Here is a 12,654-nt window from a genome sequence, read left to right as displayed (position 1 = left end):
AAGATACGTAATGAAGAAGTCCTAGTAGAGTCTATGGAGATTGTTTTATTATTATGTGGACACATTCGTATGTGTTAAATTGTTTTGTGATTTTAGGACTTGGGGACTGCAAGACAATACTTGGGACGAGTATGAGTAGGTGTGAATGGTAGTAGAGGCCTATATTACCGGAAGCACAGGACTCGCACTTGGATCAGGGAAGGTCACAAGGTTACCAAGAAGCTTGTAATTGAGTTTTCTTTTATTCAAGTATGTCATTACCCTCGTTTCGGAAATGGCTAGTAGGATGATTGTTATTTCGACCCTAGTGGTCATATTAAATTGAGTCCGACTACGATGATTTGTTACGTGGTTCGGTGAACCAAGTTAGATGTAACATCTGATTTTGAACCAGAAGATTGGAATCATTTTAAAAATCCTATTTCATTGATGATTCCGAGACGTAATCATCCTAAGGGGGTGATAATTGTAACGCCCGTAGATCCGGGCTAGTAAATTTAGAGATAATAGGGGGTCGAATAATACTTTTCGACAAAAGGTTATTTAGAATAAATAATATTAACTAAGTTATAGTATATGTTACAAGGTTTTCGTACATATAAAAAACGGCGAAATCCGAGTTATAACGAAGAAGTTATGACATGTCGAAGTTTCGCGACAGAACCGACACGACGCTGGATGACGTAAAAAGTGAATTTATGTTAGAGAGATATTTAGCCTTAGTGATCTAAACAGAAGTTGTAGAGTTCATTAAACCGTGAGCGTGCATAAAAAGAACGTCCAAATCTGACTTCGTATGAGGAAGTTATGATTTTTCTAAGTTTCGACATAGCGGTATGCAGCCCGAATACTCGATTTGAGATCAAGCGGTTTTTAGCCAAAAAAAATCTAAATGAGAATCGAAGATCTCGTCATTTCTAGTGCATCGGTAAAAAGACAGACGAAAACGGACGTCGGAATAAGAAGTTATGATTTTATAACGAAGTTTTCCTGTCCCGGCATACTAAAGATAATATATTGAAAACAAATTCAAAATTAGCCGACAGAGTCAAAATGAATGTTGTAGAGCATAATCTCTCCTACGCGTGGATATAAAGAACGTCGAAAACGGAGCTCGTATGCGAAAGTTATGAATTTTTCAAGATCGTGGCACACATACCAAAGTTTATCCGAAGCGTACGCCCAGCGTAACCAAAATTACGCCAAGCGTACTTGGAAATTACGCCCAGCGTACTCCAAAATTACGCCCGGCGTAATCCCAAACCCAGCAGCCTATAAATAGAAACCGATATCAACCATTTGCCTTGCCATTTTTCTTCCTTTCTCTCTATGTTTTGCATCGTTTTGCGTGCCAATTATATCGCGAAGCCCCGGTATCATTCCCGAGCCCTGAAGCAAGTTTCGAAGTCCCGAAGCTCCCGAGAAGTGAGATTCCCGAGCCGAAGCTCTGCACGTGAGAAGCCCGTTTTTGTGAAGATCTTCCAGATCTATCGAAGAATACTACTTCTATAAGTGGTAGTGTTGTTCGAGCAACGTCTAATCAAGTGAGTGTACAGTCACTTTCATCTTACACATAGATATGAAGTATTTTATAAAATACATGTTATATGTGTGTGTGTGTATATATATATATATATATATATATATATATATATATATATATATATATATTTATATATATATATTGTTGTTTATATGCATGAGTGCATAGTTACTTTCTTCTAACACATAAATATAAAGTATTAGCTATGAAATACATGATATGTGTTATATATTAATTGTCTATTTGAGATCGACTTGGATTTGATGTTTTTATACAAGTGTTAAATGATTTAAATTATGTTTGTATTTATATCTACAAAAATGTTGGGTAGAACATGGGTAGATGGAATAGTTGGTGACGATGCGACTTCGTGCCTATTGACTAAGCCTTGGTGACGATGCAACTTCGTGCCTATTTGATAAACCTTGGAGACGATGTGACTTCGTGCCTTTTGTGTAAACCCAGGTGACTATGAGACGTAGTGACTATTGTGTAAACCTTGGAGACTATGAAGCGTAGTGCCAATTGTATGAACCTTGGTGACTATGAAACGTAGTGCCAATTGTATGAACCCTGGTGACTATGCGACTTAGTGCCTGTTATATAAACCGTGGTAGCAAATGGACTTTGTGCCAGTTCCTTAGGTAAATCCTTAAGAATGAATGAAGAAACTATAATCGATTCTTAGGGTAAAACCTTAAGAAATAAAGCAGACAATGGGTATGGGTAATTGGGTTGATTGTTTGATGATTGAATATAATAAATGTATTATTGTGGGTTGAAAACCCTATATGCTCACCAGGCTCCCAAGCCTAACCCACTCAGTTTTCTTTGCATTACAGGTAATGGCACAAGAGTAAAAGTTGGAGGACTTGACGAGAGATTTTGGATTATAGATCAGTAGTTGTAAAATAACTATTGTAAGGTCTATTTTATATTGTTTATGCTTTTGATATGTATCGGAACATGACAGCCCGATGTTTTATTATTTAATAAAAATACCTTCTTTTTTAGAAATATTATGATAAATGGTTATCATATTTTGTTTTTGGGACAGATTCCGCAACTGCTTTCTTTAAAATATAACTCTGATTTTAAAACAAAGCATAAATAAATCAGTATTTTCAGGCCGTGAAATTTGGGATGTCACAGTTGGTATCAGAGAATTAGTTTAAGCGAACTAGGAATATGGATTTATTTCTAGACTTAAACTTATAATGCTAAGCGATGATTGTGAGTTGAGTGTGTCCATTATATTTTAGGTAGTACACCTAAATTTATACAGACACTAGTTTATTTTAGGCAAGATGCCTAAAATGTCTTTAAGTGCTAAATGTTATATGATTTCCATATGTGATAATATTTGTTCGGATATATGGTCTATTGCCGACCGGATCTGGAAATTTTATGTGCTCAGGTTTCTAAACGTTTAATTACGATATTAGAACTGGCATATAACTTTTCGAAGTAATAAGGAGGATTGCGCGTCTAAATCTTCTCTAGCTATATTTTCGTCTTGGTGCAAGGAATGCATGCTTCTGTGAAAATAACGTCATGGTGAAAACTCATAGAGAATTGAGTAAATGGAGGAAATGAAAAAGGCTTATGATAGTGAATAACACCTGTCGGAAGATATCGTAAGAGTGGTGTTTTGTCGTTAGTATATGTCAAGCAGTGCGTTTAGAAGAGTACGGTATGTCCGAAGTTCACCTTCGATTGGCGGGATGATGGAATATTGGTGTTATTCATGAAGTTGTCCCATCAGATGAGCTTTCCACCACCAACATAGTTGAAGCGGGATTGATGATTGAAGATACGCAATGAAGAAGTCCTAGTAGAGTCTATGGAGATTGTTTTATGATTATGTGGACACATTCGTATGTGTTAAATTGTTTTGTGATTTTAGGACTTGGGGACTGCGAGACAATACTTGGGACGAGTATGAGTAGGTGTGAATGGTAGTAGAGGCCTATATTACCGGAAGCACAGGACTCGCACTTGGATCAGGGAAGGTCACAAGGTTACCAAGAAGCTTGTAATTGAGTTTTCTTTTATTCAAGTATGTTATTACCCTCGTTTCGGAAATGGCTAGTAGGATGATTGTTATTCCGACCCTAGTGGTCATATTAAATTGAGTCCGACTACGATGATTTGTTACGTGGTTCGGTGAACCAAGTTACATGTAACATCTCATTTTGAACCAGAAGATTGGAATCATTTTAAAAATCCTATTTCACTGATGATTCCGAGACGTAATCATCCTAAGGGGGTGATAATTGTATCGCCCGTAGATCCGGGCTAGTAAATTTAGATATAAAAGGGGGTCGAAAAATACTTTTCGACAAAAGGTTATTTAGAATAAATAATATTAACTAAGTTATAGTATATGTTACAAGGTTTCCGTACATATAAAAAACGGCGAAATCTGAGTTATAACGAAGAAGTTATGACATGTCGAAGTTTCGCGACAGAACCGACACGACGCTGGATGACGTAAAAAGTGAATTTATGTTAGAGAGATATTTAGCCTTAGTGATCTAAACAGAAGTTGTAGAGTTCGTTAAACCGTGAGCGTGCATAAAAAGAACGTCCAAATCTGACTTCGTATGAGGAAGTTATGATTTTTCTAAGTTTCGACATAGCGATATGCAGCCCGAATGCTCGATTTGAGATCAAGCGGTTTTTAGCCAAAAAAATCTAAATGAGAATTGAAGATCTCGTCATTTCTAGTGCATCGATAAAAAGACAGACGAAAACGGACGTCGGATGAAGAAGTTATGATTTTATAACGAAGTTTTCCTGTCCCGGCATACTAAAAATAATATATTGAAAATAAAATCAAAATTAGCCGACAGAGTTTAAATGAATGTTGTAGAGCATAATCTCGCCTACGCGTGGATATAAAGAACGTCGAAAACGGAGCTCGTATGCGAAAGTTATGAATTTTTGAAGATCGTGGCACACATACCAAAGTTTATCAGAAGCGTACGCCCAGCGTAACCAAAATTACGCCGAGCGTACTTGGAAATTACGCCCAGCGTACTCCAAAATTACGCCCGCCGTAATCCCAGACCCAGCAGCCTGTAAATAGAAACCGATATCAACCATTTTCCTTGCCATTTTTCTTCCTTTCTCTCTATGTTTTGCATCGTTTTGTGTGCCAATTATATGGCGAAGCCCCGGTATCATTCCCGAGCCCTGAAGCAAGTTTCGAAGTCCCAAAGATCTCGAGAAGTGAGATTCCCGAGCCAAAGCTCTGCCCGCGAGAAGCCCGTTTTTGTGAAGATCTTCCAGATCTATCGAAGAATACTACTTCTACAACTGGTAGTGCTGTTCGAGCATCGTCTAATCAAGTGAGTGCACAGTCACTTTCATCTTACACATAGATATGAAGTATTTTATAAAATACATGTTATGTGTGTGTGTGTGTGTATATATATATATATATATATATATATATATATTGTTGTTTATATGCATGAGTGCAAAGTTACTTTCTTCTAACACATAAATATAAAGTATTAGCTATGAAATACATGATATGTGTTATATATTAATTGTCTATTTGAGATGGACTTGGATTTTATGTTTTTATACAAGTGTTAAATGATTTAAATTATGTTTGTATTTATATCTACAAAAATGTTGGGTAGAACATGGGTAGATGGAATAGTTGGTGACGATGCGACTTCGTGCCTATTGAGTAAGCCTTGGTGACGATGCAACTTCGTTCCTATTGGATAAACCTTGGTGATGATGTGACTTCGTGCCTTTTGTGTAAACCCAGGTGACTATGAGACGTAGTGACTATTGTGTAAACCTTGGTGACTATGAGACGTAGTGCCAATTGTATGAACCTTGGTGACTATGCGACGTAGTGCCTGTTGTATAAACCGTGGTAGCAAATGGACTTTGTGCCAGTTCCTTAGGTAAATCCTTAGGAATGAATGAAGAAAGTATAATCGATTCTTAGGGTAAAACCTTAAGAAATAAAGAAGATAATGGGTATGGGTAATTGGGTTGATTGTTTGATGATTGAATATAATAAATGTATTATTGTGGGTTGAAAACCCTATATGCTCACCAAGCCTAACCCACTCAGTTTTCTTTGCATTACAGGTAATGGTCTATTTTATATTGTTTATGCTTTTGATATGTATCGGAACATGACGTCCCGATGTTTTATTATTTAATAAAAATACATTCTTTTTGAGAAATATTATGATAAATGGTTATCATATTTTGTTTTTGGGACAAATTCTGCAACTGCTTTCTTTAAAAGATAACTCTGATTTTAAAACAAAGCATAAATAAATCGGTCTTTTCTGGCCGTGAAATTGGGGATGTCACAGTTGGTATCAGATCATTAGTTTAAGCGAACTAGGAATATGGATTTATTTCTAGACTTAAACTTAGAATGCTAAGCGATGATTGTGAGTTGAGTGTGTCCATTATATTTTAGGTAGTACACCTAAATTTATACAGACACTAGTTTATTTTAGGCAAGATGCCTAAAATGTCTTTAAGTGATAAATGTTATATGATTTCCATATGTGATAATATTTGTTCGGATATATGGTCTGTTGCCGACCGGATCTGGAAATTTTATGTGCTCAGGTTTCTAAACGTTTAATTACGATATTAGAACTGGCATATAACTTTTCGGAGTAATAAGGAGGATTACGCTTCTAAATCTTCTCTAGCTATATTTTCGTCTTGGTGCAAGGAATGCATGCTTCTATGAAAATAACGTCATGGTGAAAACTCATAGAGAATTGAGTAGATGGAGGAAATGAAAAAGGCTTATGATAGTGAATAACACCTGTCGGAAGATATCGTAAGAGTGGTGTTTTGTCGTTAGTATATGTCAAGCAGTGCATTTAGAAGAGTACGGTACGTCCTAAGTACACCTTCGATTGGTGGGATGATGGAATATTGGTGTTATTCATGAATTTGTCCCATCAGATAAACTTTCCACCACCAACCAAGTTGAAGCAGGATTGATGATTGAAGATACGCAATGAAGAAGTCCTAGAAGAGTCTATGGAGATTGTTTATGATTATGTGGACACATTCGTATGTGTTAAATTGTTTTGTGATTTTAGGATTTGGGGACTGCGAGACAATACTTGGGACGAGTATGAGTAGGAGTGAATGGTAGTAGAGGCCTATATTACCGGAAGCACAAGACTCGCACTTGGATCAGGGAAAGTCACAAGGTTACCAAGAAGCTTCTAATTGAGTTTGTTTTTATTCAAGTATGTCATTACCCTTGTTTCGGTAATGGCTAGTAGGATGATTGTTATTCCGACCCTAGTGGTCATATTAAATTGAGTCCGACTACGATGAGTTTGTTACACGGTTCGGAGAACCATGTTCGATGTAACATCTGATTTTGAATTAGAAGATTGGAATCATTTTACAAGCCCTATTTCGTTGATGATTCCGGGACGTAATCATCCTAAGGGGGTGATAATTGTAACGCCCGTAGATCCGTGCTAGTCAATTTAGAGATAATAGAGGGGTCGAAAATGACTTTTCGACAAAAGATTATTTAGAATAAATAATCTTAACTATGTTATAGTATATGTTACAAGGTTTCCGTACATATAAAAAACGGCGAAATCTGAGTTATAACGAAGAAGTTATGACATGTCGAAGTTTCGCGACAGAACCGGCACGACGTTGAATGACGTAAAAAGTGAATTTATGTTAGAGCGATATTTAGCCTTAGTGATCTAAATGAAAGTTGTAGGGTTCGTTAAACCGTGAGCGTGCATAGAAAGAACGTCCAAATCAGACTTCGTATGAGGAAGTTATGATTTTTCTAAGTTTCGACATTGCAGTATGTAGCCCGAATACTCGATTTGAGATCGAGCGGTTTTTAGCCGAAACAATTTAAATGAGAATCGAATATCTCGTCATTAGTAGTGCATCGGTAAAAAAGACATACGAAAACGGGCGTCTGATGAAGAAGTAATGATTTTATAACGAAATTTTTCTATCCCAGCCAACTAAAAATAATATAATAAAAATAAATTCAAAATTAGCCGACGGAGTCTAAATGAAAGTTGTAGAGCATAATCTCGTCTACGCATGGATATAAAGAACTTCGAAAACGGAGCTCGTATGCAAAAGTTATGAATTTTTGAAGATCGTGGCACACATACCAAAGCTTATCCGAAGCGTACGCCCAGCGTAACCAAAATTACGCCCAACGTACTGAGTACGCCCAGCGTACTTGGAAATTACGCCCAGCGTACTCCAAAATTACGCCCAGCGTAATCCCAGACCCAGCAGCCTATAAATAGAAACTGATATCAACCATTTGCCTTGTCATTTTTCTTCCTTTCTCTCTATGTTTTGCATCGTTTTTCGTGCCAATTATATCGCGAAGCCCCGGTATCATTCCCGAGCCCTGAAGCAAGTTCCGAAGTCCCGAAGATCCCGAGAAGTGAGATTCCCGATCTGAAGCTCTGCCCGCGAGAAGCCCGTTTTTGTGAAGATCTTCCAGTTTACCGAAGAATACTACTTCTACGAGTTGTAGTGTTGTTCGAGCATCGTCTAATCAAGTGAATGTATAGTCACTTTCATCTTAAACATAAATATGAAATATTTTATAAAGTACATGTTATGTGTGTGTATATATATATATATATACACACACACACACACACACACACACATATATATATATATATATATATATATATATATATATATATATATATATATATTGTTGTTTATATGCATGAGTGCATAGTTACTTTCTTCTAACACATAAATATAAAGTATTTGCTATGAAATACATGATATGTGTTATATATTAATTGTCTATTTGAGATGGACTTGGATTTGATGTTTTTATATAGATGTTAAATGATTTAAATTATGTTTGTATTTATGTCGACAAAAATGTTGGGTAGAACATGGGTAGATGGAATAGTTGGTGACGATGCGACTTCGTGCCTATTGAGTAAGCCTTTGTTGACGATGCGACTTCGTGCCTATTTGATAAACCTTGGTGACGGTGTGACTTTTTGCCTTTTGTGTAAACCCATGTGACTATGAGACGTAGTGCGTATTGTGTAAGCCTTGGTGACTATGAGACGTAGTGCCAATTGTATGAACCTTGGTGACTATAAGACGTAGTGACAATTGTATGAACCCTGGTAACTATGCGACGTAGTGCCTGTTGTATAAACCGTGATAGCAAATGGACTTTGTGCCAGTTCCTTAGGTAAATCCTTAGGAATGAATGAAGAAAGTATAATCGATTCTTAGGGTAAACCTTAAGAAATAAAGAGGATAATGGGGATGTGTAATTGGGTTGATTGTTTGATGATTGAATATAATAAATGTATTATTGTGGGTTGAAAACCCTATATGCTCACCAGGCTCCCAAGCCTGACCCAGTCAGTTTTCTTTGCATTACAGGTAATGGCACAAGAGTAAAAGTTGGAGGACTTGATGAGAGATTTTGGATTATAGATCAGTTGTTGTAAAATAACTATTGTAAGGTATATTTTATATTGGTTATGCTTTTGATCTGTATCGGAACATGACATCCCGAGGTTTTATTATTTAATATAAATACCTTCTTTTTGAGAAATATTTTGATAAATGGTTATCATATTTTGTTTTTGGGACAAATTCTGCAACTGCTTTCTTTAAAAGATAACTCTGATTTTAAAACAAAGCATAAATAAATCGGTCTTTTCTGAACGTGAAATTGGGGATGTCACATATTTTTTATTTTTTAACTTCTTTTTTTGTTTTCTTCATTTTTTATATTTATTTATTTTCCATATGTTTTTTTATTTTTTTCGGTTTTTTTTATTTTCATTTTTTTCTGTTTTTTCTTTATTTTCGTTTTTTCGTTTTTCTTTATTTTTGAAAAATAAATTTACATTTTGTTTTTTTGTGAATTTGATAACTTCTTTTGATGTTTATCAAAAAATTTAAAGCGTATTAATATTTTGTTATATTTTTTGTATCTGTTTTGTAATTTTTTTTTTCATATTTCTATTACGTTTTGTTTTTCGTCAATTTGATAATTTCTTTTGATAATTTTTTAGAAAGTTTAACGTTTATGAATATATTATATTACGTTTTTGGTGTTTGAGTTTTTTTTGGTTTTTAAAAAAAATGAAAAACGAAAATAAAGAAAAAACAAAAAAAATTATAAAAAATATGAAAAATAAATGAATATAAAAAATAAAATAAAAGAAGTTTAAAAAAACAAAAAAATGAAATAAGAACTAAAAATAATAAAAAAAAAAGTAAAAATATAAAAGCAAGTTTAGCTTTGATTAAAAAATTTTAAAAAAAAAATTGAAAATAAAGAAGTTAAAAACATAAAACCGAGTTTTGGACTTGTGTAAAATTTTGCAAACTGCAGGGACAAAATTTGAACTTTATTACTAATTTTGCAAAATATTTAATAGGGTTAACAATGAAAATCGTTAAATGGGCTAGATTGGTAACTCTAAGTCCAATTTGTGGCTAAAGTCAAAAAATATATATATAATAAGACTTTTTTCTCAAAAACATGTGAAAATATAATGGCTTTTATGATGGTATTTGCGCTCTATAATACTATAATACGTCAACAACCATCCTAATCAATACATTGACTTGTATATACAAAACCAGAATCAGTTGAGTATACCCCAATTACCATCGCAACGTTTCTTGAACCAATACAGTGGTTCATATAACTGCGATTTTTAACAGAACTAACCTAAAATACTAACATTAACTAACATATTTAACAAACATTAACATACCAACTAACAATCTAGGTTAGGTTTCAACATAGTATAGTGGTGAACCACCTGCAACAGGACCAATTTCTATAGACTTTGAAAAGATTGATAACAACCATATCACTTTCCATGAACTCTTATTGTGTTCCTCTAAACATCTTCAATCTGGTCATAAAATACACTTCAACAAAGCAAATTTGGATCGCCTTGCAGAACATGTTCAACAAAACAGAGACAGCCAGAGATAAGTGTTGGTTCATAACTATGCAATCAATGAATTATGAATGTGTAAAGAACATAGAAACAATATTCCGAAACCAACCTTTTATTAAAAAACAGTTTCTTTTAACAAGAGAATTAATCAGAAATTTATTATCATTAATAGTGCACTCGGGGATCTTACAACTCTCATAGAGAAAAATATGATATATGCTTGGAGAAGATTAATAAGAATGAACTTACCATTACATAAATAGTAGGTCTAACCATAATACAATCACTAAGGTCTAAAATTATAATATAAAAAAGCATCATTTGTCTACTAAATCACACTGAAATTCCATGCTTATTGTACAGCCCTAGAATGGAGAGCTTCATCATGGTTCCATTTTCCCGAACAATGTGTAATTCTGCTATATCTTGAAATACGTAAGAGCAGGTGTTGCATCAAGTCCTTTTTTGTAGAAGTAATCCAAAAATTCTTTTCCGGTCGTGCTTCTATACTTGGCTGGATTATCCTCAGAAAGCAACTCTTTAATCGGTTCTAATACCTTAGGGTTTTGAGTCATCAGGTCTGTCAAAAAAAATGAAGCCACCGATATTCGTGGACCTACCTTGTTTGCCACTACTTTGTGTTGTGCGCTAACAAACTTGTCGTTTGTAATTAGCTGAAAAGTTACATGGAATTCTATATGTTAGTAAACTATACGACTTTGATGGTTAGGAAAACAATACATGGAAGCATGAGAGATTGAGAGGTAGAGAGATGCCTGTAAAAGATCTCCCGCATTTACAACAAGAGCTCCTTGTATAGGATGAACATGGGTCCATTGGTCCTTGTAAAGGACCTTGAGACCACCAATCTGATCTTGTTGAAGAATCGTAATGAAACCAGCATCAGTATGTTCGGTTATGCCCATTGTTAACTCAGGTTGTGGACAAGGAGGATAGTAATGGCTTGTTACTTGAAGTTGTGTAGCACATCCCATGTCCCAAAGGTGATTAGGTTCGAGCCCTAGAGCCTCGGACATCAGTTCCAATATAGAACATCCGAGTTTCATTACTTGGCTCGAGTACTCCAACAAAATATCTCTGTGAGTGTATCCCAATTAAACAAGATAGTAAGAGCCTACGTACTTTTGGATTCTACTATTTTGACTCAATATATATATCCAAGATTCTGCATGCAATCAATGACGTGTAAAATTATTTTTAATAGAATTGGATTTAGAATGAAAACCTGCAAGGCGGTGGCAACTCTTCTGGTTGAGGAGGATTCGGATACATGCGGCACACGAAAGAGTCTCGCCAGTTAGTCACCGGTGCAGAGTACAAGTCAAAGTTGCTGTTATACACCACCCTATTCGCAGAGCGATCCCTTGTGTACCACTGCTTCCTCACCTCACTATCCTGCTCAAAAAACCCTAAAACTCCTTTTTTCATATCCTCCAACACGTCAACCGGAATTCCATGGTTCACTATCTGAAAGAACCCCCAACTGCCCAACGCATCCTTCACTTCTTCCATCGCCTGCTTTCTCCGAATAGGATCTTCATGGATTCCTTTGAGGTCGATGGTCGGAAGACTAAGCTCTTGGTCGGAGTTTAAGTTTTCAGGGGAAGGTACGAGGAATATCCGAGGGACCTCCGTTATTCACGCATCTACAAGTCCTTTCACCCCGGTTTTGGTTTCGTCGAACGCTATGAGTTCAGCTTTCCTGTCATAACTAATACCCATCTTCTCTTTGCTATTTAGAAGATACGTACAATGTTTCAACAAGTACAGGCAGGATATTATTGTTGATGGAAAATTTGACGGACCTTGCATTATATATATATACATGCCGACTTACCGTTGTGCAAGACACTTTGTGCATTAAGATACCTACTCGGTAAAAGTATATTTTGGAATTGTTTAAATAAATAAATTTGTCCCAAAATTGTTATAAATGTGCAACATCCTTAAATTTCTAAAATTATTTTCCACAATGTTTTCGTTTGAAAATTATCATTGAATAGGAAATTATGCTAAAAAGGCGACATTCTGAGTTCAAATAACTAAAACTTCGATGCGGTTGGTATTTCAAAAAAGGATTGCTACTAGTGCTCTTAAAACTTAGTAGAA

At 35.3% G+C, this 12,654-nt stretch overlaps 1 protein-coding gene across 1 annotated transcript; it reads right to left on the bottom strand.

Annotated features, from left to right (window-relative positions):
• Positions 1-10,668: 10,668 nt before the first annotated feature.
• On the bottom strand, positions 10,669-12,341 carry LOC111887902 (1-aminocyclopropane-1-carboxylate oxidase homolog 1). Its single transcript, XM_023884039.3, has 3 exons — positions 11,771-12,341; positions 11,301-11,622; positions 10,669-11,198 (listed from the first exon to the last, which is right to left on the bottom strand). Exons 1-3 carry the CDS (start codon positions 12,055-12,057, stop codon positions 10,944-10,946), a joined length of 864 nt encoding a protein of 287 aa, XP_023739807.1. The 5' UTR covers positions 12,058-12,341; the 3' UTR covers positions 10,669-10,943.
• Positions 12,342-12,654: the final 313 nt, after the last annotated feature.

Source organism: Lactuca sativa, chromosome 3 (genome assembly GCF_002870075.4).
Source record: "Lactuca sativa cultivar Salinas chromosome 3, Lsat_Salinas_v11, whole genome shotgun sequence".
NCBI classification, from domain to species: Eukaryota; Viridiplantae; Streptophyta; class Magnoliopsida; order Asterales; family Asteraceae; genus Lactuca; species Lactuca sativa.
This window is presented reverse-complemented; position numbering and strand designations above follow the sequence as displayed.

Coding starts and splice junctions, on each gene's coding strand:
- LOC111887902 (XM_023884039.3), bottom strand. CDS start 12,057: ATGGAAGAAGTGAAGGATGCGTTGGGCAGTTGGGGGTTCTTTCAGATA. Junction 11,623..11,770: donor GAGTTGCCACCGCCTTGCAG/GTTTTCATTCTA, acceptor ATACACTCACAG/AGATATTTTGTTGGAGTACT. Junction 11,199..11,300: donor ATGCGGGAGATCTTTTACAG/GCATCTCTCTAC, acceptor GTAACTTTTCAG/CTAATTACAAACGACAAGTT.